This window comes from Schistosoma haematobium, chromosome 2 (genome assembly GCF_000699445.3).
Source record: "Schistosoma haematobium chromosome 2, whole genome shotgun sequence".
Lineage (NCBI taxonomy): Eukaryota > Metazoa > Platyhelminthes > Trematoda > Strigeidida > Schistosomatidae > Schistosoma > Schistosoma haematobium.
In genome coordinates, this window is record NC_067197.1 from 42,244,006 (window position 1) to 42,271,492 (window position 27,487).

The 27,487-nt window shown below is 35.4% G+C and overlaps 1 protein-coding gene across 2 annotated transcripts; it reads left to right on the plus strand.

Moving 5' to 3' along the window:
• Positions 1-1,821: 1,821 nt before the first annotated feature.
• Positions 1,822-27,487, plus strand: SLC5A3_1 (Sodium/myo-inositol cotransporter). Of its 2 annotated transcripts, XM_051215256.1 has the most exons (16): positions 1,822-1,915; positions 1,947-2,071; positions 2,139-2,234; positions 2,276-2,347; positions 2,385-2,489; positions 2,659-2,718; positions 2,753-2,857; positions 6,109-6,214; positions 10,178-10,258; positions 13,070-13,377; positions 14,063-14,198; positions 16,701-16,808; positions 19,268-19,418; positions 20,595-20,763; positions 22,904-23,402; positions 25,311-27,487. In XM_051215256.1, exons 3-16 carry the CDS (start codon positions 2,163-2,165, stop codon positions 25,832-25,834), a joined length of 2,496 nt encoding a protein of 831 aa, XP_051068452.1. In that variant the 5' UTR covers positions 1,822-1,915; positions 1,947-2,071; positions 2,139-2,162; the 3' UTR covers positions 25,835-27,487. The 2 variants fall into 2 exon arrangements, with proteins under 2 accessions (XP_051068452.1, XP_051068451.1); XM_051215255.1 differs by having other exon boundaries at positions 1,822-2,234; positions 2,753-13,377; positions 16,701-19,418.

Sequence of the window (27,487 nt, forward strand, 5' to 3'; positions counted from 1 at the left end):
CGGTTTCACACACATCCTGATTCTAGGGGACTTTAATCTCCCTAGAGTCAACTTCGCGGAACACACGTACACTGGAGGCGGCAACTCAATTGAAGCTCGGTTCTACAACCTCATCGATGACTTGGGATTATACGAAAATGTGAGGTCGGCAACTCGTTGGAGAAACAGTCAGACACCATCGCGCTTAGACTGTGTATTCACTAACGAAGAATTCCTAGTCGACAACCTCTCAATCCTGGCTCCTCTGGGAAAGAGCGATCATGCAGTCATCAAAACTAAGCTAAGGTATCCCAACAATAATTTGCGTTGGAATTTTAAACCAATTTTCAAAGGTGGTTGACGCAATGAACCTTCAAGTTATCGGCCGGTGGCTCTTCTGTCATCACCTTCAAAACTCATGGAGTCCCTGATATGCGACGGTTTAAACGACTATCTACTGTCTTTAAATTTCTCCTCACCCCAACAGCATGGTTTCAGGAAGGGTTACTCTTGTATAACCAACCTGCTGACTGCGGTGGACAGATGGACAAGCATCCTCGATCGCAAGAGGAAGGTTGATATCATTTACCTTGATTTCTCAAAAGCTTTTGATAAGGTTAACCACTTGTGTCTTATCAATAAGCTCAAACAACTACGTATCAAACCACCTCTAATCGATTGGCTTACTTCATACCTAAAAAATCGACACTTTAGGTTAAGAGTTAATTTCACTTTATCTCAGGCTATGGAATGTTCTGGTGGGGTCCCTCAGGGCTCAGTACTAGGGCCTCTTCTCTTCTTGATCTACATAAATGATCTTCCTCAACAGGTAACGTCAGACTTATTGCTTTTTGCCGACGACGTGAAACTTTGGAGAGAGATACGCAACCAAGACGATATACAGGCACTTCAGGAGGATCTGACTCGACTTCAAAGTTGGGCAGACGATAACGGACTTACCTTTAACACTTCAAAGTGTAAAGTAGTCCATCTGCGACATGTTGCAAACTACAGTTACAACTTAGGAAACTCCTCTCTAGTAGTATCCCAAGTCGAAAAAGATTTAGGAGTCCTGGTGCCCCATGATTTAAAGTCTTACGCTAACTGTGACAAAAATGCCTTCCGAGCAAACCTTGCACTGGTAACGTTGAAGCGCATTTTTGGACAGTTTGACGGACGAACTTTCCATACAATCTTCAATAGTTACATCCGTCCCCATTTAGAGTACGGAAACATAGTACTCCCCCCTCACTCCAAAAGGACAAGGTCACTTTGGAGCGTATCCGACGTCGAGCCACGAAATCAGTTCGAGGACTCAAATCTAAACCTTACGAAGAACGCCTCCATTCACTAGACCTTTACCCATTAGAGTATAGGCGTCTTAGAGGTGATTTATTAATGGCTTATAGTATTCTTAACACTTCTGGACATTCACTTAAACACCTACTTAAGCTTAGTTCGTATAATAACTTAAGGGGTAACACCTAGAAACTGGAAACACAACATAGCAAGACGGAATGTAGACACAACTTCTACTCCTTAAGAGTTGTCAAAAGCTGGAATTCGCTGCCAGCCGAGCTAGTCCAAGCGACTTCTCAGGAGTCCTTCAAGAGGCAACTTGACCTATCCTTAAGGACCAAGGACAGCATCACACTATGATTTACCAATTTCTTTTCCTCTTTTATTGTTAACATACCCAGGTTCCTGCCTGGAGGATTTGGTGATCCCCTGCTACTAGACACGGAAGCCTGTTAAGCGAAAGCTTCTTCTATTCCGTCCACAACCATTTGAACCATTTGAACCGTTTGAATGGAGTGGCTTGACTACCGCACATCGGACATTGCAAGAGACCTGTAACCATACCAAAACAACAAAAATTGAACCTAAAAATATTGTTGTCTTGCACTAACTCACTGAAATCTGTCGGATCGTTCAGGTGGGAGAGTGTTTTAATCACTCAAATTTAGTTGATACATTCACGCTTTTCTGTGTGACGGTTAAGAATTCTGTTGGAGTAAATGAGACATTGTTTGGTTTGTGTATAAGGAAATAGATACCAGCTAGAGCTCACTTCAAAGTTACACGGAATTTCGTAAGTTTGTTGTTCTTCAATACTTGAGATTGGTGCTGTTCATTTGACTCAAGCTTTATTTGTTTAGTTTTAGTTAAACAATCTGCACATAATGAACCTCAATGTATTAGACATTATAGTCCTCGTGATATATTTTGTAGCTTTATTGTGTACTGGAATATATGTGAGTTCTGTTGTGTTTTGTAAAATAATAGTTTTTATCAGGCATTGTTTGCATCCAGAAGAGGGACTGTTACTGGTTATTTTTTAGCTGGCCGGTTTATGACATGGCTTCCTGTAAGTCTTCTATGTTGATTAAATAATAATAACAAAGGTCGGTGCATCATTATTTGCGAGTAACATTGGAAGCGAACATTTTATTGGTTTAGCTGGATCAGGAGCGGCAGCTGGCATAGCAGTTGGCGCTTTTGAACTGAATGTGAGTAAAGTTTTCAGTAACTCACTTATTGCATAAAAGCAAACTATCAGCAAGATATTATCTTATTGCCATATCATTTGTTCAGCATATAGGTTATAAAAATCACATTATTTATTCATCTTACGTCATAACCTTATGATAAAATGACATGCTGTACTTTACTTTTAAGGCATCAATTTTACTTCAACTTCTTGGGTGGGTATTCCTACCTGTGTATATTGCAAGTGGAGTACGTTGCCGTCGGATCATATAATTTCTTATAGGTATTTACATTGCCCGAGTACATGAAGAAACGATATGGCGGAGAAAGAATACATATGTATCTCGCTCTTTTGTCTCTCATACTATATATTTTTACAAAGATTTCTGTAAGTTGACAGATTTTAACCTATTCATCTGTGTATTTTTGGCCATTTGGAGTGTATTCATGCGGATATTTGTATATTTATTTAACATATATTTATACAAAGATGTTATCGCTGATATATTCTCCATTTTTGATCAACACACCCAACTACTTCACTCACTAGCCAGAGTAGGCATCGATGCAGACGGCCACTGAAGATTTATTTGGCATTTAGAGGATACGTGACTTGGCCCAAACACTTACATTGTTAATCAAAATATTGAAAAAATTCCACCTTTTGCCTTGTCTTTACTAACCCTAGTCATGTAGTCATCATCAATACAAAACCTGGAATATATGTGTATTCTATTTGCCATAACTTACACGACAACATAGAAAAAGAAGACAAATAAGATGAGAAGCAAAAGAGAAGACTTGACTTTAGCTACAACTTGTATCGAGACACAAGAGATACTGGTCAATAGGAGGAAATAATCTCGAATAATAGAGAACGAGCGATGATATTTAACCTAAAATTTAATTAAAGGTAAAGTACTAATGTGATTTTACCGTCGAGATAGATTTTTGGTTATGTTATCAAACGTTGCTATTCATTTAATTTTGGTATTACATTAGTCAGGCTTAAAGTGTACCGTTTTCTAGAGGTTAGCAGTGATGGATCTCAATAAAAATGAGAAATTGAAATGCCCTGATAATCGTGAATTAATATGACCGATCCGAATGTTTTTGACTATACGATTATGTTGATTTTTCAGTCACACCAAGGAGGGAATTGCGTAACTGAAGCATAACTAGTGGACAGTTAAAATTATTTCCAAAGTGTCCCGTCCATCATTCTCATTGGTTAGCTCGAAAATAGACAAAACTTCTATCCCTTCTTACGACTGCTTCACTAGCTGTGAATTCAATCAGTCTTAACGGCTCTCTGGCGTTAAACATTCTTAATACTTTGAGATTAGATGGTGGTTGGAGGTAGTCAACAGGAAACTCTGGACCCGGTTTTCGTGCTATTTGGCACTCGTCAGCAAGGTGTACCTGTAATCTTGAGGGAACTGGTGCTCTCTGGCGGATTCGATCGCTTGTCACCCAGCTTCACAGTCAGAGACGTTACCACTGAGCTATCCGAGCCGCCACTGACCTCCTGTAGGACTGAGATGTAATCACAATTGATTGATCACTGGGTGACGACCAATGTTATGCGTGTCTAGTCCTTATTAGTGCAGATCGAATGCAACATGATCGATAGCATTCGGTCTGCACTAATATGGACTAGACATGCATGACATTGATCGCCACCCAGTGATCAATCACTTGTGATCCTTAATACTTTCTCTACCTCGTTTGTTATTGTTACGCACTGTTTCTCTCAGTCACTGTTAAGAAGTTCTACATTATATTTTTAAGTCTGCTTCTGTCATTGTTTTCATAGCCCATCAGCGTGAGATTCAAAGCTAGTATCAAACTAGTTTCTTGTTTCTGATACACCAATACTTGAGGTCATCTCTTGGTGGCATTTTTACTGAGATTTTCCTAAATCTAGTAGAACGCATACAGACACTTGTTTGCACCAAGGAATTATTAGAGTTCACATATGTGCTAAAGATGGAATACTAGCATCATAGTCTATCCGAGTTCGGATTTCGATAGTATGGTCTAATTTTATCCGCCAGTGAATGAACTTCCGGATCCGCAAGCCAGTTCATTCTTTTGAATCAGTAACTCATACTTATTATAAGTAAATAGTTATGTGAACATAAATACAGCAGCCAGTCAATGCCATGTATTCTAAGGGCTGGAACGTATCATAAAAAATAAAGTCTAGATCATCATGTTGTCAGAAAATCAATCAATTCATGTCAAGGAAAGATATTTAAATACAAATACTAAGAAGCTTAGGGTATTGCGTACATCTTAAAACCAAAAGCGATAACTGAAGATCGAATTTACTACATAATGACTATGTTTTATTTCTCTTAACAGTTAGTCAAAAACACAGTTTGCGGAGTTTGTTAGAAATATTATTTGAAGATAAGTTTTTATTTAGTGTTGTTAAAAATCTGAACTTCAATTCCGTCCAATTAGACTTTGAGGTCAGATAACTTTTTTAGATGAACAATATTATTGTTTTTGCACCACAAACGATCAAAGTCTATTCCATCAAAGTGTGCTAAGACATCGTCTTTGAAAATAAAGCTAAACCACCCCCATTTCTTAACCTGGCCCAGACTCTTTACAACTTTTATGTACTAGCTCAAAACGTGAAAGCGACAAATCCTTGAAACACGTTATATAATATTTGGACAACCTGTAAAAATAACAGGCACCCGAATCTAATCGCTTTTGTTTCCTTGGGTTACAGTTGGAAGTAACATGAAAAGGTGCCCTTGTCGTTTTATCGCCAACTGTATCTATAAATTTACGTGTACCTGCCACAGCAGCTACATCGGCCGAACTGATAGGAGAGCATATCTTAGATTTTTTTTAACATGTTCCAAAAAGTCTTAGAACAAGTGAAAGAAAGACTCTGAATAGTGCAATCACCAAACATCTCCTTGATACAGGACATCAGGTAGATACCTTACAATCCTTTAGGGTGATTAGTAAGCAGCCAAACTCCAGTCTTCTGAAGTTTGCTGAAGCCGTTGCCATCAGGCGTCAAAAACCTGACCTATGTGTTCAAAAGGAGACGGTTGTTAATCTTTCGTTGCCTTGGTGACAAATATTCTGTCACTGCACCTTAAAATTTTTTCTTTTGTATTTATTACGTGATTGATTTTATTTTTTAATTTTTTAACTATCTTTAAAATTAATGATCTTTCAAATGACCTCTACTCACTATATTTCTATCAATGTTTATTCATCATGTAACCAACTGTTTCTAACCCCTTTTGAACTGTTATCACAATTAATGCTGTAGAATATTCTTTCACATTAGGTATATATTTACAGTATTCAGTCTATTAATTTCATTTACACCTATGATATACTTTACAAATATGTCTTCAATATAACTTCCAAACAAACCCTCCCATGTAAGCAATTTAAACCCATTATGTAATTGTGATTTTTAAACATCACAGGTTGTAAGCAGCTGACGAGAACCTACGAAATAAACTGAATTCATGCTATTCTGCTAGAATCTTTGTTCTTGCTCTTTTCAAAATGATAAAGGAAACTATGTGTATGAAATAATTTGTTACCAATAGTTGATATTATCCATGCAAGTATATAATTGTAAACTGTTGATTTTAGGTCAATTTATATTCAGGTTCACTGTTTTTAACTGAAGCATTAAAATGGAATACTTGGGCATCAATAGTTATGCTGCTTTTCCTGACTGGTCTTATTACTGTTACCGGTAAGATTCCGTGGGTATTTTGTCTAAATTTTAAACAAGTATCAAGATGTATTCGAATCGTTACGTTTATTTGAATAAGTTATTATAGTCTCTGAACGACCGAAATTGTGTCTAACTAAATATACAATAATCGATTAGTAGGTTTCATAATCATCAATGTGCGTTGGCTTTATATACTGTTTTGCTGGGTGTGGGCAGTTTTATAAAATGAATTTAAATGACCAACCTTATGCATTTCAGTTTACTCTATTGTATTTGCTTAAATATAGGAGTTTCGTTGTAAGATCGTTCCTAACGAGTGTCAAAAGGAAACGTAAGTGTCAAGTTCATTTTTGTCATTATAAAAGTTTTTAAATCAATCTCAATTTATATAGAAAATACAAATATTTATTTGCGATCCTTGCTGTTCAACTTACCGCTTTACGTGTGGAAAGGAGTATTACGTCCTTGAGTTGCTGAAATAGACTTCAAAATAAATAATTTCACTTCGAAGAAAAATTTGTAGCTTTTCTGTAAAGAAGTATTTTTGGACAGAGATCTACTCTTTGAATAAAAAGCACATAAAAAGGTTATAATACTCTCCTATCATTCTCTTTGAACCCCTGTTTCTGCTATTATGCAAAAGCATAAACTACTTCAGTCTACATGATTTGGTTAGGTATTGATGCAAATCAATGCTGAAGCAATATTTGACATTTAGACAAAGAATAGCCCATTTAAAACACTGTCGGGAACGCTAATCTAAAACTACTTACAAGTTATCTTTATGTACGGGAATCGGAATTCTAGTTCCTAAGATCGCCGCGCTGGTAATCCCTCCTATATACCTCATACAAAACACCATTTCTTTCTCTTTCGATAAAAAATAGTTACTCTATCTTTAAGGTCTTTGTACATTAGTTTATATGCATATGCTGTATGCTTAAGTCAATGTTCTTTAGTCTTCACTTGTGTATCTTCATGACACAAGCTTTCTAGAGTAGACAGGGCTAGGATTAAAGAGGAATTGTCTTATCTCAGTATTCAACTTACATCCAGGAGCTATTATCGTCAATTTCAAGACTTGTCACTGTCATAGTGCTTCGCATGGCACCAAGAGAGCCTTGTATTTTGAATTTTCTTCACAAAACCGAGTCATTTAGTCATCGTCAATACAAAACCTGGAATATATGTGTGATCTATTCGCCATAACTTACACGACAACATAGAAAAAGAAGACAAATAAGATGAGAAGCAAAAGAGAAGACTTGATTTTAGCTACAACTTGTATCGAGACACAAGAGATACTGGTCAATAGGAGGAAATAATCTCGAATAATAGAGAACGAGGGATGATATTTAACTCGAGTTTATTCAAAACCACTCCACACATCAGGTATTTAACTACAATGACGTTAAAGCTTTGTTTAAATTTTGAGGGTCCTCTGCAGCACGTCTACACTATGAGAAAATGAAGAAAAATACCAGATGACATTTTAAAATATTATCTATCCGCACAACTTCTCCAAAGAATGTCTATCAAACTCACTAACAGGGACAGAATTAAGTGTCCAAACCGACAACAAACAACTTACGGGAAATTAAATCCAGATTATTACATCTCTTCGAAATAGGCATAGCTGATAAACCAATCAGTTTTATACCAACCAAATTATAAAGTGAAAAAAGAAAGAATGGCAAACACTGTTTAGACAATAAACTGCCCTAACTGCAAGAAACATTAAATCGAACGAAGTGGCTGCGCTCTTCAGCTTCGTCTGCGTTAACACCAACTAGCGGTGTATTTCGCTTATATCATTGATGGTAGACAATTGTGAAGACACGTTCAACTGGGAAAATGATGAGATCTGGAAGAGAGGAACTACCAAGATAACTAGATGATTTCTAGAAACTTGGCACTCATTTCAATCAACAATCAATAAACATATCAAAATCGATCCAATTTATTAATCATTTAGAGGAATCAATTAAAAAATCGAGATTCAGGTCAGTGAAAGACAATCAAGATAAATATGCAAGCGATGATAAAATAGAGGTCAGCAGCATTTTATCAAGGTCAACATAACAAGCTGCTAGTCATATGTAGATAAATCTATGTACCTCACTTCCATCTGAAGTTTGTTCTGATGATGTCTTCTGGAAAATAATGAGTTTCACATTTGAAACCTCCTAGCTCAGTGAACATAACTCAATCAAAACCCCAATAATTCTCCAACTGTTTGCAATTGAATCAGTTTGTCGTTTAGGGTTAAGCTACCATTCTTGATCTGATTGCTATATTTGTTTTATTTACTCAAGTCACTTACAAGGTACAGTGAATAGATTCTAACGTATTGAGAACTATTCATAGTTAATAGAAATAAATGTTCCTCAACGGAATGATTTCAACATGAATAATATAGGCCTTCAGATTGAATATAATGTTGTCTTAGTTTCCTATTTAAAGCAAAAAGCAGAAATAAGCATAGAAAACTAGTCAGTTTTAACTCATGTCATGCATGACCTTAGTATTCCATAAATCTCGCATTAATGTTAAATAGAATTTAATCGGTTTTTAGATGACTATGCTGATAAATGTATTGAACATTCCAGAGTTGATAAACTGATACTTACTTACTTATGCCTGTTATTTCTCGTGGAGGAGCATAGGCCGCCCACCAGCACTCTCCATCTAACCCTGTCCTCAGCAATCCTTTCCAGCCCTTTCCAGTTGTTGTCCATCCTTTTCATATCTGCTTCTATTTTTCAGCGTAATAAACTGATGAATTTTGTTGAATTTTGAAACAATTATCATCAACAATGAATTCCAGTCACAAATAAGATCACATAAAGGGGATAGGTATTTAGGTTTATTATAGATTGCTTCACTCAAATGTATACATAGTTAGTTTCAGAATTCAGTTCTTATCTTCATTTAGAATGGCTTAAAATAATCATTATATTGTGTTGAATTTACTGTCAAATTTGAATTCCTACCGTAAGACATGACAAGTATCAATAACTTTATTCTACTAGTTAAGTTAAGTGAGTTCTATCCAGAAACTATGGAAACTATAGTATTTAACCAGCTGTAACGGTCGCAAACCAGTTATAATGGTCTGACTCTACCGCATCTGTGACAATACGGGCAAGAAAATCGCAAGAATATTGAGGTATAGTTTACCATACAAATTACATTGTCTGGTAACTGATGGCATTCCTGAAACTGATAAGGTTTATATCCTTGAGACCGCTGGTTTTTCTGACAAATACTAGAGTTATGTAATTTGATTAGCAAGATATTGAATTGTGTACGCGAATGGTTGAAGTAGTTTCTATTAAAACTAGGGGTGATACAAAGGTTTTTAACAGTTTGTAAGTGAAAAACAATATTTAGATAGATTTTTCGCAAGTTTTAGAGTGCTTATACGAGCAAAAAAAGCAATCACGAGGATATGCTTTACAGATTGACTGTTTAGTAATAGATCGAATCTTTATTATTCAAAACACGAAATGAGCTGTTCTATATCTACCGAGGGAGAGTATATGGAAGTAATCGGTAACATCTTCTAAGTAAGTTGAAGATGGTGGAGTTTTCAGGAAGCATAAGATTCCTGAACAAGCTGTATACTTTATTCGTTTCAGTAGTGAAACAGGAAAAGATTTTATCTGAATTGCTTGACCAACATTATTTATCAATCCATTGTAAACAGCCTGTGGAAATACACAGAAAGGCGACTGCTCATGGTTTTGTTATGATGATCAGTGTTCAAGATCTGATACTGATACACAACATCCTACGCATTAGCCACTCAAACTGACTATTTGGGTGAGAAGACAAGACTGGAATAGAAAGTTTGTTGAGCTACCGAACATTATCCATGTGGAGGATCCCAAAAACATGAAAAATATTGTTCAGAATAATGTCAATATTAATGCATAATGAAGATAATCGATTTCATTTATTCACTCTTAATTGTTTCAGGTGGATTAGCAGCTGTTCTATATACAGATACACTACAATTTTTCGTGATGATAATTGGTGCTTTAATATTAGCGATAATAAGTAAGTTTATTGACTAACTACTATTGAAGCTTTAAAGCTCAAACAATTTTGAGATAGTCATTGAAAATGGATTTATCTGGAGTAACTTATTCGATTCTTATTTTTCCTATCAAAACGAATGTATTTCTCAATAGATATCAAGAACTGGAACTCTATATTTAACAGTTTCATAAATACCAATTACAAATTACCTCTGATTTGCTTCTCAGCTCTCTGAGCTAAGATCATGTGTGTTCTGATTTAATGGTGATAGCTAATTCTTTATTGTCATATTCTTTATTTCTTTTTTAGCCCTAATATAATACCAATAGCTCCCGTTAAGTTGGTTAATTACTTGAAATATGAGAATCATTAAGCAGTTGTTGCTTATTCATTAACGTAATGAAAAAATGCATGCAAACGACAATATAGAGATGAAGATGGATTCGACGATGAATTTAACATTCATACCATATGATGATGTAGAACAAGATAGTTCACTAATTCTAATGGTTTGACGAGTTTATACTATAAGTCTATACCAAACAAATATCTAATGCCATAACTAAAAGAGAATTAATACTATTCTTCATCAGCACTTAATGGTGTCGTTATTAAGATTAGAGTATGATATAAAGTTTACTGTACAAGTCATTTCTCCAACTAACCAGTATATAGAAATTTTAAAACTAATCTCCCTGTCAATAAAGGTTAAATATTATTTGGCAGTATATACTTTACTGATGTTCTAATGCTAAGATCTGATTTATACCATATAAGCTCATTAGAATCAATCCGAGAACAATTCGAAATATTTTATTGATTTTTATAAATATTCAAACAAGAGCTATTCAAAGTTTATAGAAATACAACCGCCGTCTATCTTGATGCATGATGTTGGTTGCTACAGCAACTTGACCGATATATATGTGTCAGGTCTAATGTTACTAATAACTGATTGCATTTGATTTTCTATTCTCAAAATTCTAAAGAAATAGCATGTTGGATAGCTCATTTTAAAAGGTTCATTTGTCCCAACACATGTTGTTTCGTAGTGGCTAGTAATGGAGTCCACGACTGATTATTGATTTCATTAAGAGTTTGTTAGCCAGCTATCTGGGTTGACAGTAAATCGTTTCATGATTTTAAACAGAGCAAGAACAATAAACTTCGAAGAATAAAATAATCAGTCTTCCTCTGGCATGGTAACTAAGACTTAATCAAATAACCATTGAGTTTTTTTAAGAGGGTTTTTCGTCTTCTAATTTTCATCTTCAACATGTTCTTACTGATTTTCATACGAATTTCATTTTCCTTTCTATTCATGTGGAATAATTATACAACCTTTTAGTAATTTCCTTACATTTATGTAGTCCCCTTTTACTTTCGCTATGACTACTAGTAACTAAAACGTCGCCTGTTCTCCTCCGAGTTATTACTTCCCAACATATAAATGCAGTGTCATGCGCAACACAAAGCCTGACAAGTTTACACAGCTGCAAGTTGCTGTACCGCATCGCCGGTAAGACTAGAGGATATCCGTAGGTTACTAGTATTTGATCATAGGTGTCTTCGATGCATGCTTGTATATCCTGGGACCGCCAAGTAAGTAATGGAGTTGTTAGGAAACGGGCACTAGGTAAGGATGGCAAATCAATTGATGAAGTAGTGAAACTTCATCAATTGAGGTGACTGGGATATATGTTACGTATTCCCAACCAACGACTGTCCCGACGAGCGACGTATTATGGTGTAGGAGTAGGTTGGAAGGGAGCTAGGTGCGGCCACACCAAAACATGGCACAAATCCATGAAGTCACTGACAGGCGGACTGAGCCATGTTGGTAGGTGTAAAATACCTGGTTGGGATCGGCGAGACGATAGCAACTGGTGGTTAGAGACCTTGAATTACATGGTTCAAAGTCGTTTGCAATTATGCAGGTGCATCCACTCTTTGTGTTCTCCCAAATTCTAATCCTCTAAATTCTTCATGTCCCTTTATTTTTTTCCCTTTCCGAATTTATTTCACTGTATTATACTCTTTGAATAACATCTTCAAACCCTAATGTTTCTTGTTGCTGCTTATACTTTTACTACCTCTACGACTATGGGATTTGAATCGACAATTGTATCTGAGTGTTAATGTGGTATGTCAACTCGAACTGATGTACGTTTGTACGAAGTTCTACGTTGTTACTGACTGACTGACTTTAGCACAACAAAAGTGAATCGCCAGGGAGAATCTCGGAGTAGAAGACGTAATAACAGTATTATTCATTATAGAAGTTAAGGATCGAAGATACGATCCCGGAAAAAATAAATTTAGTAAAATAATCAGACGAATTTATGAAGAATTTAAAATCTTAAGATCTAAAAGAAGACAGAAAGTGGATACACCTGCGAACGATTTTGAGCCGTGTCATCCAAGGTCTCCAATCACAAATTACGATAATCACACGTGCTTTATCTAGTTGGTCCGAATCTACCTGGATGGATAACTCCAAATGTCAATGTCTTTATGGAGTAATGCCATGTTTTGACATTGGTACCATCTATTTTGTTGAAGATACAGTTTAAAAATAAGAATGTTAAACGTTTATTTTTTTAGAATTTAAAGCACAACTATTCAAAAGACGAAAACGTCAATACTACTGTAATCAAGAAACGTTAAGTATCCGTCAAACGTAAAGTGTGAAACAATACCTAGATTTCTCTTCGAACATCATTGCAAATACTATGGTTACGAATATTTTTTAAGGAATTTCACAAGTGGTCGGTTTAGTTATATTTACACGTAAACGCTGAAATTTCATTTTTCTGTTTATTTATCTAGGCTATATAAATGTTGGAGGCTTTAGTGGTGTCCTTTCTTCTTATGGTCATGCTATAGCCCCGATAAATATCTCATCAAGTACAGATTCAGACATAATAATCAGTTTGGCGAATGTTCTTAACACAACAAATTATACTTCACTAACTCAGTTGGCAAGTTCACCAGATGTCCCTTCTAGTTTGAGATGTAGTCTACCACCTGAAAATGCATTTGTATTATTACGTGGAATTGATGATCCTGATATGCCATGGCTTGGGTTTTTACTTGGTCAAACACCTGCATCTATATGGTATTGGTGTACTGATCAGGTATGTCATCGGAAATAACAATTAACCAAGTTGTATACCTTGAAAGATGACCGTATATTATTTTATTGTTAACACTTGTTTGTAGTTCAATTGAATATCAATGTGTAATGAAAGGTCAAAAATAACAGGGAATACTAGACTTCCCAAATATCTTTATTTACTATAGCCTAGAATATTATTGCTTAGGAGCAGTTATATAATCCTCAAATTACTGTAATCAGTTCTTATACTTGATTTTATGGCCTAGTTATATATGTATTTTGGGTATCAGATATAAACCTTTTGGACTAGAACCAGTAGCAATGATCTACCTCTATGCTTTGATGATAACGATAATAGTGACATAAATTCACAACTGCGCATAAGTTATGAGTAACACTCAGTAGCTAAGTGGATAACGCGATGGCGTTTGAAGCGAACAGTACTATTGGGTTCAAGTCCTAAACATCAACTCTGAGATGTAGGTACATCCATCTGACGAGTCCCAAATATGACGAAACGTGTGTCAAACTGGGTTTCACTACTAGCCACTATCTATCTTTGCTTTAGTAAAGCTTGTAACTTAAGGCTTTATCGAGGTAATCCGTACAGTATGTTTCATTTATCTACTTCTCCTTTTTTACAGCTTTTCTTTATTGTATAACTTAACGGTTAAACTTTTTTGTTTTTGTTTAATACAATACAGATGATGGTACAACGTGTTTTAGCTGCAAAAAGTTTATCACATGCTCAAGGTGCCACATTAATGGCCGGTCTTATTAAACAGTTACCTTTATTTTTAATTGTAATACCTGGAATGATAAGTCGAATATTGTTTCCAGGTAAATAAAATGTTATTTCTGTACAATTTAGTTTCAAATGTATTGTATTTGAGTTTATTAGTTTTTTGAAAGGTTTAGTTTATTTCATAGTTTACGATGTAAGCCAATTCTTATTTAGTCTATCCTTTTTATTTTTTGAGAAACCTGTATAACTAGTTGAGAAAACGGTTCATCAGTAACATCCAATTCTTTGTTAACAACTCTTGACTTACCTATAGGAATGTTAAAAGAGTACCTGTCTCCCTGATGAGTCAGGATAGTTGTTAAACATAATCTGTTGTCACTACACTTTCTATCTCTTTTGAGTCCATTGTTCACCACTGTGCACAATCATTACGTAAATTTTAGCCAGCTTACTTTATAGTTGACATTGACCTTCATCGTTCTCCAAGACTGTCAAAATGAGTTTTTGAAGATTTATCAATTCAGTATATGCCACTGGAACTCAATGATGTTTCACAATCATTGATTCGGTACCTTTTCAAGATCTGTCGCTAGCGATAGAAATCTGTGTAGTAATGTGTGGTACAAAGTTTTAAAAACCAATCTTTTATACCCTTTCTCCTCTCTTGTGGAAAGGCAGCATCACTTCAAATGCTAGTTACCTGAGAAAACACATTACTACCGTCACATCTCAGTACAGTCAGCAGTGAAACCTCATCTTTGGACCATAAATTTTCTGCCCGTAGTTCCACTGCTCTTTATTCAACCTGCCTATCATTACTTACTTACTAACTTACTCCTGTTACTCCCAGTGGAGCATAGGCCATCAACCAGTATTCTCCAACCGACTCTATCCTGAACCTTCCTTTCTGATTCTATACAATGCTTGTTCATTCTTCTCATATCTGTCTCTATTTCTCGGCGTAATGAGTTCTTTGGTCCTCCTCTTCTCCTTTGGCCTTGACGATTCCAAGTGAGGGCTTACCTTGTAACGCACTTGGGTGCTTTCCTCAATGTGTATCCCATCCACTTCCAGCGCTTCCTTCTAATTTCTTCCTCCGCTGGAATCTGGTTTGTTCTCTCTCACAGTAGGTTGTAGCTGATATAGAGTATCTGGTCAACGGATCCGAAGTGTTTTGCGTAGACAGCTGTTAATAAACACTTGTATCTTCTGGATGATGTCTTTCGTAGTTGTTCAAGTTTCTGATCCATACAGTAGAACTGTTTTGACATTTGTATTGAAAATTTTGACTTTGTCGTTGGTTGATAGTTGTTTTGAGTTCCAGATGTTTTTCAGTTGTAGATATACTGCTCTTCCTTTGCTAATCCGTTCCTTCACATTTGTTTCTGATTCACAGTGTTCGTCAATGTTGCTGCCCAGAAATGTAAAGGTTTTTACATTTTCCAAAGCTTCTCCATCAAGTGTAGTTTGATTGGTATATGTTGTGTTGTACCGGAGAATCTTGCTTTTCCATTTTTGTATGTTAGGACCTACTGCTGCTCAGGCTGCTGCTACACTGGTCGCCAAACCTTGCCTGGAGCCCTTCTGATGTTACTGTCGGTCTCAAGCCCAGATAAAGGAGGGTGGTTGGGCATAGGGTTATCGACCCCATTCCGTAGAAAACTAACTCGCTAAAAATAAAACACTAACCCAAACCTGCCCAGCATAGTAGGACTTAAATGAATAATTGTTCCAGCCAATATAGTTTAATTGTATCGTCATAAAATAGTCACAGTTATGGTTGATCACTATTTAGTGAAATGTTGGATTGTTAACTACTGAATAATTGTTAAATACATTGACAAATTCAATAAAGAACAAGTTTAGATTTATGTTCTTGATGCATTAAAGTATCATGGACAGATTTCACAAACTGTTTTACACATTTGTTATTGTACATATCATAGTGACATTGCAGTCATCGCACTATTTATGATCTAGAAATGATCAAATATGATAGTATGCGTATATGTATATCAAAACTACCGATGAATATCTTAATTGAAGAGTAATTTTTTTATTACAGTGATCAATCTAATTTACATATTATTATTCGCCATATTCATAGATTAACAAGCATATAAGAAGCAATACATAACTAACTAAACAAACTAAAATCAGTTGAATAGATAAACACAATGTAAGATAGTGCATAGTATATGTTACTTAAGCTGATAGATATAAGTAGTATATCACAGCAATCAGTAGTAAAATACCTACCAGCAAAAGGTTAAAATGAAGAGAACATGAAGTAAATTGGAGAGCCATTGAAATAACAAAAGAATTAGAGGAATCATGAAGTATGTAAAAGACAAAGCAAACATGTGTAAATGATGTATTTAATGTACGATTTTCATAATTTTCTGGTTAGCGTTTTTTTAGCGAGTCGCTAACCCCATCCCCAGCCCTCTTCCTTTATCCGGGCTTGAGACCAGCAGTAGCCCCAGAGAGGCTTCAGGCGGAGTTATGATTTTTATACTTGACTAAAATATTTTAATTGTAGAATTAGATATTTACTTTTATCTCTTCAATATCTCTTATTTTCTACTGTTTATCAGATGTGATTGGTTGCAAACCTGGACCAGATTGTTATCGAATATGCGGACAAAAAAGTGGATGTTCAAATTTAGCCTATCCGAAACTTGTAATTAATATTATGCCATCAGGTTTGATGAAATAACTATTTTCCTTTTAACCAATTGAATTTCTTATTCATAATTTAAATACTGAATAGATATTCCTACAAAGTGTAAACAAATTATATAACTGTGTGTATCCCCTATGAATCACTCTCTACTGTCTAATTCTCAAACTTTATCAAGTTAGCTATAGTTTTAGATCAACTGGATAATCATTATATGCCTGAACTAAGTGAATGGCTTCTTTATTCTTGCTTAAACCGTTTCAGAAGGGTTTACGCTTAACGGCACAGTAGATATCACTTAGTGCATTCACGCCTCACGAGTATCGTGATTGGTTGTAAACTTGGACCAGTTTGTCTTCGAATTTTTGGACAAAAGGCTTGTGACTCAAAGCAATATTGACGCATTCCACACGGGATGCACATATTTTAACAAGAGACTGATCTATTGAAGTCCTAAACATCAATGGGAAGATTCAGCTAAACAACATCAAGTGAATTTATACGTGAATCCATTGCACAAGCAAGTGGCTGTTAGTAATCAGTAGCTAAGTTGATAACGCGATGGCATTTGAAGCGAATGTTACTGGTTTTGAGTCCCGGAGTGAACATCAATTCTGAGGTATAGGTACACCCAGCTGACGAGTCCTAAATAGGACGAAACGTGTCAAACTGGATTCCACTACTAGTCACTATCCATCCTTGCTTATAAATCTTGTGACGTAAGGCAATATCGAGGCAGTATACACATGTTCCAACAAGAGACTGATCAATTTCAGTCCTTAACGACAATGGGATATAAGCAAATGTATCAAGTGAATCCAAAGAAGCGGATGCTCAAATTTAGCCTATCCGAAACTTGTAATTAATATTATGTCATCAGGTTTTATGAAATACGCTTACATTATTTCTATTTCACTGTCATTCTATTTATATTATTACTGTTTTTCTTATAATTAGTTGAATTTACTATTCATATTTTAAATACTGATTATATATTCCTATGAAATGTAAACAAATTACATAACTGTGTGTAGCGCCTATCAGTCACTAGATGATAATCAATATCTATCTGATATTTAATTCTCAAAGCTTATCAAGTGAAATTGGTAAAACTTACAAAAATGTATCTTGAATATGTCGACTCAGGATACTGTTATATCTTGTGTCTGCAGATTAGACGGCAGCGAATTATCGATTGAACCAGTGACGCATAGAACACGTGCGAACGGTCTAGAGTCCTGATTGGTCCTGATTCCTGTCTAGCCCAGCCAGTTGAGTCCAGAACACAAGTCTCAGCCTCTGCGATATGAATCATTATATTTCAAACATACTCTGTTTATATACCAATCAAGCAGACCACAACGTACCATGAAATAGAAAATAACATTTGTACAATATTTGGCCAACGGGAAAATGGCACGTAAAATAAATACTGACCAGTAGGGAAACGACACGTGAAACAAGTATTGAGCAATAGGAAAATGATGCCATTCCAAATTGAAGGATAGCATTAGACTTAACAGGATAATTTTTGGGATATTTTTCTGAATATCCCAACAGATGCAATATTATATTGATAAAGAATTTTTTTTCTTTTATAAAACACTTTCCAACTATAAAGTAATGAAGAATTTCTTCAGCTTCATCATTATATATCGTTTACTTCATAATATGTGAATGTAATGTCAAACTTTAATCACAAATTCTATAGGTTTAACGACTAGATTTCAATGCCATAACAAATTGAATACTCGAAATAGAAGACTGAACTGATTTAATTATCTATTGATGTATATCATTCAGTGTTCGTTATGCTAGTTGCCTAAGATCATAAGTACTAGGTTTATTTATTACTATACATTTTGTTATGGTAAAGGATTCTCAGCATCACCTGTACAGTAATGGAACAAATTTATGTTTGTTATACATTCATGTCATGACTGCTCAAGAATATGTTTAATCATCATTTACAAGCGTCTCCCATTGATCGTAGAACACGAAAGTTGTTTACTAGTTCAGCCGCTATATGACGACTTCATTATTAAACATCCTCAAGTTATATAATGAAATAATCAACTATGAATTCATACAAAGTTCCATGAGTGTCTACAATCTCTTCTACCTATGAAACGTCTTATTCAAAGTTGCCATTAAAAAGTGCATCACTTTGTTGGTATCAGAATTCAAAATGCAATCTTCATTGGTACACCGAATTATTGAGATGGAAATCCTGGTTCTGTCGATAATGTTCACTGGTATTCATGAGCCAATGAACGCTCAGAGACAAGAGAAAACTGTGAACACATTGAGGAAGTTTATCAAATATCGGAGAAGTGGGAAATATTTTGCAAAATATTTGTCAATTCATGCAAGCGCTACAACCATTGATAATCATTCTGCATTAAATTTCGTTGACAAAAATAATGCTATGTTTATTTACTTACTTTTCGATGAATTATCCTGCACTTCTTTCAATTCTAGGTCTTAGAGGCCTTATGTTGGCCGTGATGCTAGCTGCATTGATTTCTGATCTAACTTCGATTTTCAATTCTGCTAGTACGTTGTTTACAGTTGACGTTTATTTGAAAATTAGGAAAAAAGCAAAGAATATGGAGATAATGGTTGTTAGTCGGTAAGTTTGATTTCTTTATTTTTCGAATTCATGTTGTACGTCATTTAGGGTAGCTATTACTGACCGTGTTTCTTTGTAGCCACTTTTGAATTCACATAGCACATTTGAAACCACAACGATTGCTTGTAGGAGTGCTGTGGATAATGCATAGTTGATATAACTGACGTAGATCAAAAAGGTTTAAGAGATGAAACTTATAAGAACTGTGGTTATGTTCCGAAATAATAATTCTTCAATAGTTGACCCACAGCGTTTTCTAGCGAGTTAGTTTTCTACGGGATGGGGTCGCTAATCCCATGCCTAGCCCTCTTCCTTTATCTGCGCTTGAGACTGACAGTAACATCGAAGGGGCTCCAAACAACTGTCAACTAACACCAAAGTCAGAGTTTTCAACACAAATACCAAGACAGTTCTACTGTATGGATCAGAAACTTGAACAACTACGAAAGACCATCATCCAGAAGATACAAGTGTTTATTAACAGCTGTCTACGCAAAACACTTCGGATCCGTTGACCAGATACTCTATATCAGCTACAACCTACTGTGAGAGAGAACAAACCAGATTCCAGCGGAGGAAGAAATTAGAAGGAAGCGCTGGAAGTGGATGGGATACACATTGAGGAAAGCACCCAAGTGCGTTACAAGGTAAGCCCTCACTTGGAATCGTCAAGGCCAAAGGAGAAGAGGAGGACCAAAGAACTCATTACGCCGAGAAATAGAGACAGATATGAGAAGAATGAACAAGCATTGTATAGAATCAGAAAGGAAGGTTCAGGATAGAGTCGGTTGGAGAATACTGGTTGATGGCCTATGCTCCACTGAGAATAACAGTAGTACGTAAATTAAGTAACTAAGTAAGTTGATCCACAATCATGTGGAAAACAATACAAATTGAAATCACATTTATAAAAATTTCAATGGTTTCTATGTTGTTTTGTTGAAGGCATTATTAATTTTCACATACCACAATCAACACACTTATCATTTATTGTTGTTGAGTCATAGAAACACATTGTCAATTCATAAATATTAAGTTATTCTATTAATATATTTAATCAGATTAGTTTTCTGAATAAATTAACACTCCCCTCCACCGTATAATAGAGTTTCCATGCATTTTTTGTTGAATATTTGTCCTACAATTCAGTATTGTTTTCATTGTTTTTTTTTCCAGAATATTTATAATTATATTAATATTATTGAGTATTGCATGGATTCCTGTCATTCAAGAATTACAAGGCAGTCAATTATTTATTTATATTCAAGCTATTTCAGCTTATCTTGCTCCACCTGTAGCTTCAGTATATTTATGCGCTGTTTTAATTAAACGAACTACAGAAAAGGTAATTAATTATTATCTATTCATCAATTCGTTATTGTTTTAAACATTTGTTTTAAGCGTTAATAAGATACTACTGACTAACTTTGTGAGGGAATTTTCAGAGTTCTAGTGAGAAGCCGTGAACAGTGGAGTCAATCCGTGTCAGGTAGAGACAGGTATCTACCTCAGTACAATAGAAGATTGTTGCGCAATTTCGTGGATTGGTTAAGTCAGACAATAACGACGTTGGACGCCGGCTCAGTGGTCAAGGCCTTGAGTTTGAATCCTGCGAGCGGGATCATGGATGCGCACTGCTGAGGAGTGCTACAATAGGATGAAACGACTGTCCAGTGCTTCCAGGTTTTCAATGGTGGTCTAACACCAATCAGTTCAAGGTCTCAACCAATACAATAAGATACTGATTAGATATCAGACTTTTTGTCAAAAGATGTTTGTAAACCCTGACAACCCATTTTATACTATTGACTAATGACTAAAGAAAGCGTAGTAAATAAACTTTGTGGTATTCGATGAACAGTACACGTTTAGGAGCTATACGTCGAACAGTTTTCAGATTTGGTACAGAGTTTTAAATTCCCAATCTAATCCGGCTGTCATTTCTTATGTTTACTAAGCCATATCATGTTTCGACACACGATGGGTTAAAGGTGGCCATGTCACTATATAATTAGGTTATTAACTATTGATATGAGTGGTGTCGCAATGTTTAGGATTGCAGAATCGGGTCAAAAAGCTTTACAAAGTTGGCGGTTGAACATCACACAAATCATGGATTTGGACCGCTCACAATATTTTTGATATGTTTACTTTTCATCCATATCCACTGCATATCGGGCTAATCATTATGTGAAGAACTAAACATGGGTAAAAACCAGGAGTCTAAATATCACTTTTTAGGGTACAAATTTTGGACTTAATATATGAGACATTTTAATCTGAAGTTTATGATGTTGATTCATTTCGGATTGAGACAGAATTCCAACCAGTGATATTTTCTGTTAGTCAATCTCCATCATGTACTGGTTTATTCGAAAACATGAACTATTTATTTCGAAATTAAGGGTTACTTGTCTGAATGTTCATATGAAACCAAGTATATGAATTGCTAAGTATGACACAAATTAGAAATAGAAACTATCTAGAATGCCCTGACCCAGTACGTTATCAAGCCATAATGTCATAAACATTGGTAAAAGGATGCCCCAAATAGATATGCGCCACTTTTCATCATCCAATCTGTGTGAGAACTGGGTTGTGATACTGCCCGGGCGCCAGATCGAAGCAGGTGGTTTTATTAGAGGGCGACGCCCAGAGCCTTCGACCTAAAGGTATAATCCACAAGGCAGTGGAGTAACGTCAAGAGATGCAGTCCCATCGTAGCTGGTCAACAATAATTGATTCATACACCACTTATTCCTTCGGGATACTGGAGCCCATTTACACCATTGGTTTAGAATCAAGGTTTTCCAAATTCCCTAGATGGACTCTTCCTGTCCATCAACCCAGTTAAAGATCGTAACATTTACTTTTCCTCCTCTCAATTTTGTAAACAATACTCCCACTGCGAGAAAGCAGTGAGTTGAACTTCTTTGGCAGTGACTGAATGCATACGGCCATGTGAAAGCATTTCGAAAGGGAGATTTGTCTCTCCCCACCCTCGGCTGTACTAGTGCGTTTGGAGGCATTTTTATGACAATAAAATACTGTTAACATCTTTTTTAGAATTAAGCATGAAATTTTTAAACGTTTCACTAGAAACATTATTGTTTTAAATTCACTTGGTATTACTTGTTTGAATCTTCCCACTGGTGTTTAGGATTGAAATCGATCAATCTCTTATAGGTATATGTGCATACTGTGTGTATTGCTTTTATAAACAAAGATGGATAGTGACTAGTAGTGGAATCTAGTTTGACACGCGTTTCGTTTTATTTGGGACTCTTCAGCTGGATGTACCTACATCTCAGAGTTGATGTTCACTCCAGGGGACTCGAACCCAGTACCGTTAGCTACTAAATCCATTACTAGACATTATTCATTTTCTTTTTTGAGAGATATGTAAAAATCATATATTAATAAGTTATTATTATACCTAATAAAGTTTATTCAATTGTTGCTTAACGCTTTTTTTTAATGTAAAGGGAGCATTTTATGGATTAATGTATGGTTTAATTATTGGTTTAATACGATTAATATTAACTATTATATATCATGAACCAATATGTGGTGAATATGATCATAGACCATGGTTTATTAAAAATATACATTATATGTATTTTGCATTATTTTCATTTATAACATGTGGTATTATTGTATGTTTATTATCATTAAATGAAAAACAATTAACTAATGAACAATTACAACATTTAACTTATTGGACTGTATGGGATAAATCCATTAATCATTCATTATATAATAATAGAACATTACATAATCATATTTCATCTAATGAAATGATTCGTAATAATATAGAGAATGTGATGAGTGAGAATGATGTTAATATGATGATTAACAATATTCATTATCATCAATATGAAAATAACAATGAAATAATTAATAAAAGAGAAATATCATCAACTTCTGAATGTCAACAACAACAACAACAGCAAAAAGAATTTGTAAATAATCAAACTATGGAAGGTTTGTGTTTCAAGTGTTTTGTTTTATTCAATATATTATATAAATATTACTGGAATTTTAGTGAGAAGTAATGACTAGTAAAGTTTAGATCGGGTCTGTTGTGAGATAATAAGTCATTGAAGACAATGTTGAACGGTATCGCTCAATTTCTTGGATCAGTTGAAGTTAGATATTAACATTGATGCATTCTGGTCAACTCAGTGGTTTAGTGGTTAAGCATTCACACGCTAGGCTAGTGGGTTCTGGGTTCGAATCTCATGAGGCAAGATCGTGGGTGCACACTGATGAGGAGTTCCACAAAATAGGACGAAACTGCCGTCGAGTGATTCCAGGTTTTCCATGATGGTCTAGTTTTAATTGCCTTATGATCTCAACTATTGAAATTAATATAATATCCACAAAAAACCCTTGTGATATACAATATTTCCCGGTTTAAGATGATTTTTCAATTGATATTAGTCGAAAAATAGTAAACAATCTTAAATTTACTGACTATTCAAGTTATTACTTAAGAATCAAATATTTTTACCAATATTCTTCATAATCAGTTACATTTCAATATTTTCATAATATAAAAGAATAACTAACAGTTATGTCATATATGTACACCATCATATTATTCTGAAGTATTCAGGTATAAATGAGATATTTTATGGATGAATTTAATGTTGTGTATTCAACAGATAATATGGAACTAATAGCTGAATGATAACTTTTGCATAACGTTACTATTTGTGATATTTTCCCGATGCGGAAAACTACCCGGTAATAGTGAGGTTAGACACAGGGTATTAGGGAATGATGGTAAATCAGTTGATGAGGTTGTGAATCTTCATCAACTGAGATGGTTGGGTCATGTGTTACATATACCTGAACACTGATTATCACGACACGCAATGCTGACTAGTGGTGGGGATGGTTGGAAGGAAGTTAGGGACGACCAAAATTATTTATTTATTTATTTTAACACATAGATATTGGTACAAGGAGGCACCAAATACATATGCGCCACACAAATCTCATTTGATATGTGTGAGAGCTGTGATACTCCCCGGGTGCCCAAACCGAAGTAGGTGGTTTTCTTAGGGGCCACTCCACGAGCCTTCGACCTGAAGGTCTGATCCACAAGGCAGTGTAGCATCGTAAGAAGATGCAGTCCCATGGAAGCCGGTGACCAACGACTGGTCCATACGCCATTTGTTCCCGCAGGATACTGGGGCCCATGTGCACCATTGATTTGGGATCCGGTTAAAGCGCCGGACATTTGCTTTTCGTCCTCTCAGTTTCGTAAACGACAGTATTGCCACGAGAAGGCAGTGAGTAGGACTTCCCTGGCAGAGGCTATATACACGTGGCCATGTGAGAGCATTTCGAGAGAGAGCGGACTCTCCCCACTCTCAACCGTACCAGGACATTTGGGGGTGGCGACCAAACCAAAACGTGGCATCAGTCCTTGAAGTCACTAACTTCTAGTCTTAATCATGTTGGTAGATGCATTCTACTTGGTTGTGGTCCGGGTGACTATCGTAAGCAATGGTTGTAGACTGTGAATGACATGGCTCAAAATGGATTATAATGGCGTTGGTGTATGTATACTTTGTCTTCCTTTAAACTATGAGATTAAAGTCGCTTCATATCTTCGTGCGAACTAATCGTTTCTTCCTGCATTATATCCTCATATGTAATACTTTCTTTTATATATTACTACCATTGACTTAACTACTTTTATGAATTTGGTGTTCATTTTGTTGTGTTAATGAGTGATGTGTAGCAATTTGGACCGATACATATATATATGCCTGATCCTACGTTATAGCTGACTGACATACTCATTTCATATATAATGATTGTACATCATAACTAAAGTCTATTCTGGTGAGAATTTTCTTTCTTGTTTATTTATTATAGATCATGATTTACCAGATAAAAAAACATCCCAAACTTCATCATCATCAGATTGGTATAAAATTATGAAAAATATATGTTTATGGTTCTGCGGTTGTGCTGATCATCCATGTTCTAATATAGAATGTAATCATTGTTGTTGTTTAAAATTATGTCATAATTTCACAACTCATATACATCCAAATCATAAGAAAATTTATGTCATCACATCAAGTGATGTTAATATAGCTGATAATGAGAAGAAATTGGGCAACTTAGTATTGGAAGATGATAATAATTTCGATTCAGAAGAACATTATGCAAAGATTACTTCATTAAAACAAGATCCAAATGTAAAATTAGGTTTGTATATTGGTTTATTATTCATTATTATTTTATCTATATTTGGTTTTATATTTTTTTCTATTTATTTTGGTTCTATATCAGTTGGTCCATTACCTATTTCTATTGATAAGATGATGATAAATGATACAATAAAAAATGCTATAAAATCATTAGAAACTCATGGAATAATTACAATACAATGAAGAGATCTTCTTTTGTTTTCATTCTTTTATGAGTACGAATACTATTGAATAGTATAGTTTATTAATAAAATGTTCGCAGCAAATTTGAAATTGATTATAGAAATGTTGTATCCTTTCTTTTTGCCATATTATACATATATATATACATATACATAGATATACTTTCGTTTTCTTGCACTAAACAGATGGGTACCAAACAAGTTACTTTATTTATGAATGGGTTTGAACCAAAGCAGGCGGATTTCTTAGGGGGTCACACGCGGAATCTTTAACCTAATAGCTGATCTACAAGGCAGTGGAGCAATGTAAGGAGATGAAGTCCCATGATAGCCAGGGATCAACAATAGGTTTATACACCATTTGTTGTTTCAGAATTGTTAATTGAGCGCTAGATTTGGTTCTTAAGCTCTTCTAGTAACCTCGAGGCTAGATCCACACAGAGATTTGAACACAAGAGAAAAAGCCCGAAATATGTAAGAAACACTTTACTCCAAAGGTTCGTTTATCTACAGAAAATCTAGGAATTTTATAGTATTTTAGATGTTATTGGATTTCCGGAAAATTTTGGAACGCTACTAAATATAGTGGCAGTATAAGTAATCATCCAATCAGAAAGTTGACATGTGACTTTTCACTTTCTAGATGTTTGTGACAAAACTCCTAGTGAACGCTGATTGGATAAGATGCTTCTCAATGTTTTCAGAGTCTTGGTTTTTTTCGAGGAATTTTCTGATACTCGTTACGAAGGGTCATGAAGCCCATGTGCACCGCTAGTTTGGAATTGGGGATTTCCATCTCCCCCAAGTGGATCGTCCGTATCTACCAATTCGGTTAAAGCGCCGGACATAAGCTTTTTGTTCTCCCAGTTTCGTAAACAACAGTAATGTGGCGAGAAGCCAGTGAGTAGGACTTTCCTAACAGTGTTTGTATTCACGTGGCCATGTGAGAGCATTTCGAGAGGGAGAGCTGACACTCCTCACTCTCAGCCGTACCAGGTCATTTGAAGACTAACCAGATATAGATGCATATTCACTACACTTAATCTACAAACTGCATGGATGTATGGCGTATCAAGACTTTATTTGCCTTTATTGAATTCATGAACACTTCAATTAGATTAAATGGTTTCATCGGCGAGGCTGCAATCTATGTACGAACCAATCAGATATAAGATAATAGGTCTCGGATTTTGGCGCAAAATCCGTTCACCCTTAATCTAATTTCTAACCTTAACCATAAATCATAACTCGAATTCCTCACACTAATTTATAACCCACATTTGGTCCTAGTTAACAGGTGGACACTCTCAAGGTGACTTTAATGTCGTCCAAAGGATGTCCACAAATTATAGTCTCACCGTTTCATCAAAGTCGATTTACAGAGTTTAGTCTGGTCGACGTTTTTTAGTAAGACTTTTTCCTGTCGGTTAGGGTTGCAGACCCTATGCCCAAACCCCCTTCTTTAACCGTGCTTAGAACTAATAGTAACTCTGAAAGCGCTACAGGCGGCTTATGCTTCTCCATAAGGAGTAACAGGCGTAAGTAAATAAGTAAATAAACTTACATAGAAATAAATAATTCAATCAGTGTATATCCAGTTTTGCATATGAAAATCATATTAAAATTGAAGATAACTAATCAAATTGATTTGTGA

What these genes read in the sequence shown, in the direction of transcription:
- SLC5A3_1 (XM_051215256.1), top strand. Translation starts at nt 2,163, where the DNA reads ATGAACCTCAATGTATTAGACATTATAGTCCTCGTGATATATTTTGTA. An exon ending in TTGGCGCTTTTGAACTGAAT is followed by an intron (nt 2,490 to 2,658) that starts GTGAGTAAAGTT and finishes TTTACTTTTAAG; the next exon opens with GCATCAATTTTACTTCAACT. An exon ending in TTAAACGAACTACAGAAAAG is followed by an intron (nt 20,764 to 22,903) that starts GTAATTAATTAT and finishes TTTAATGTAAAG; the next exon opens with GGAGCATTTTATGGATTAAT.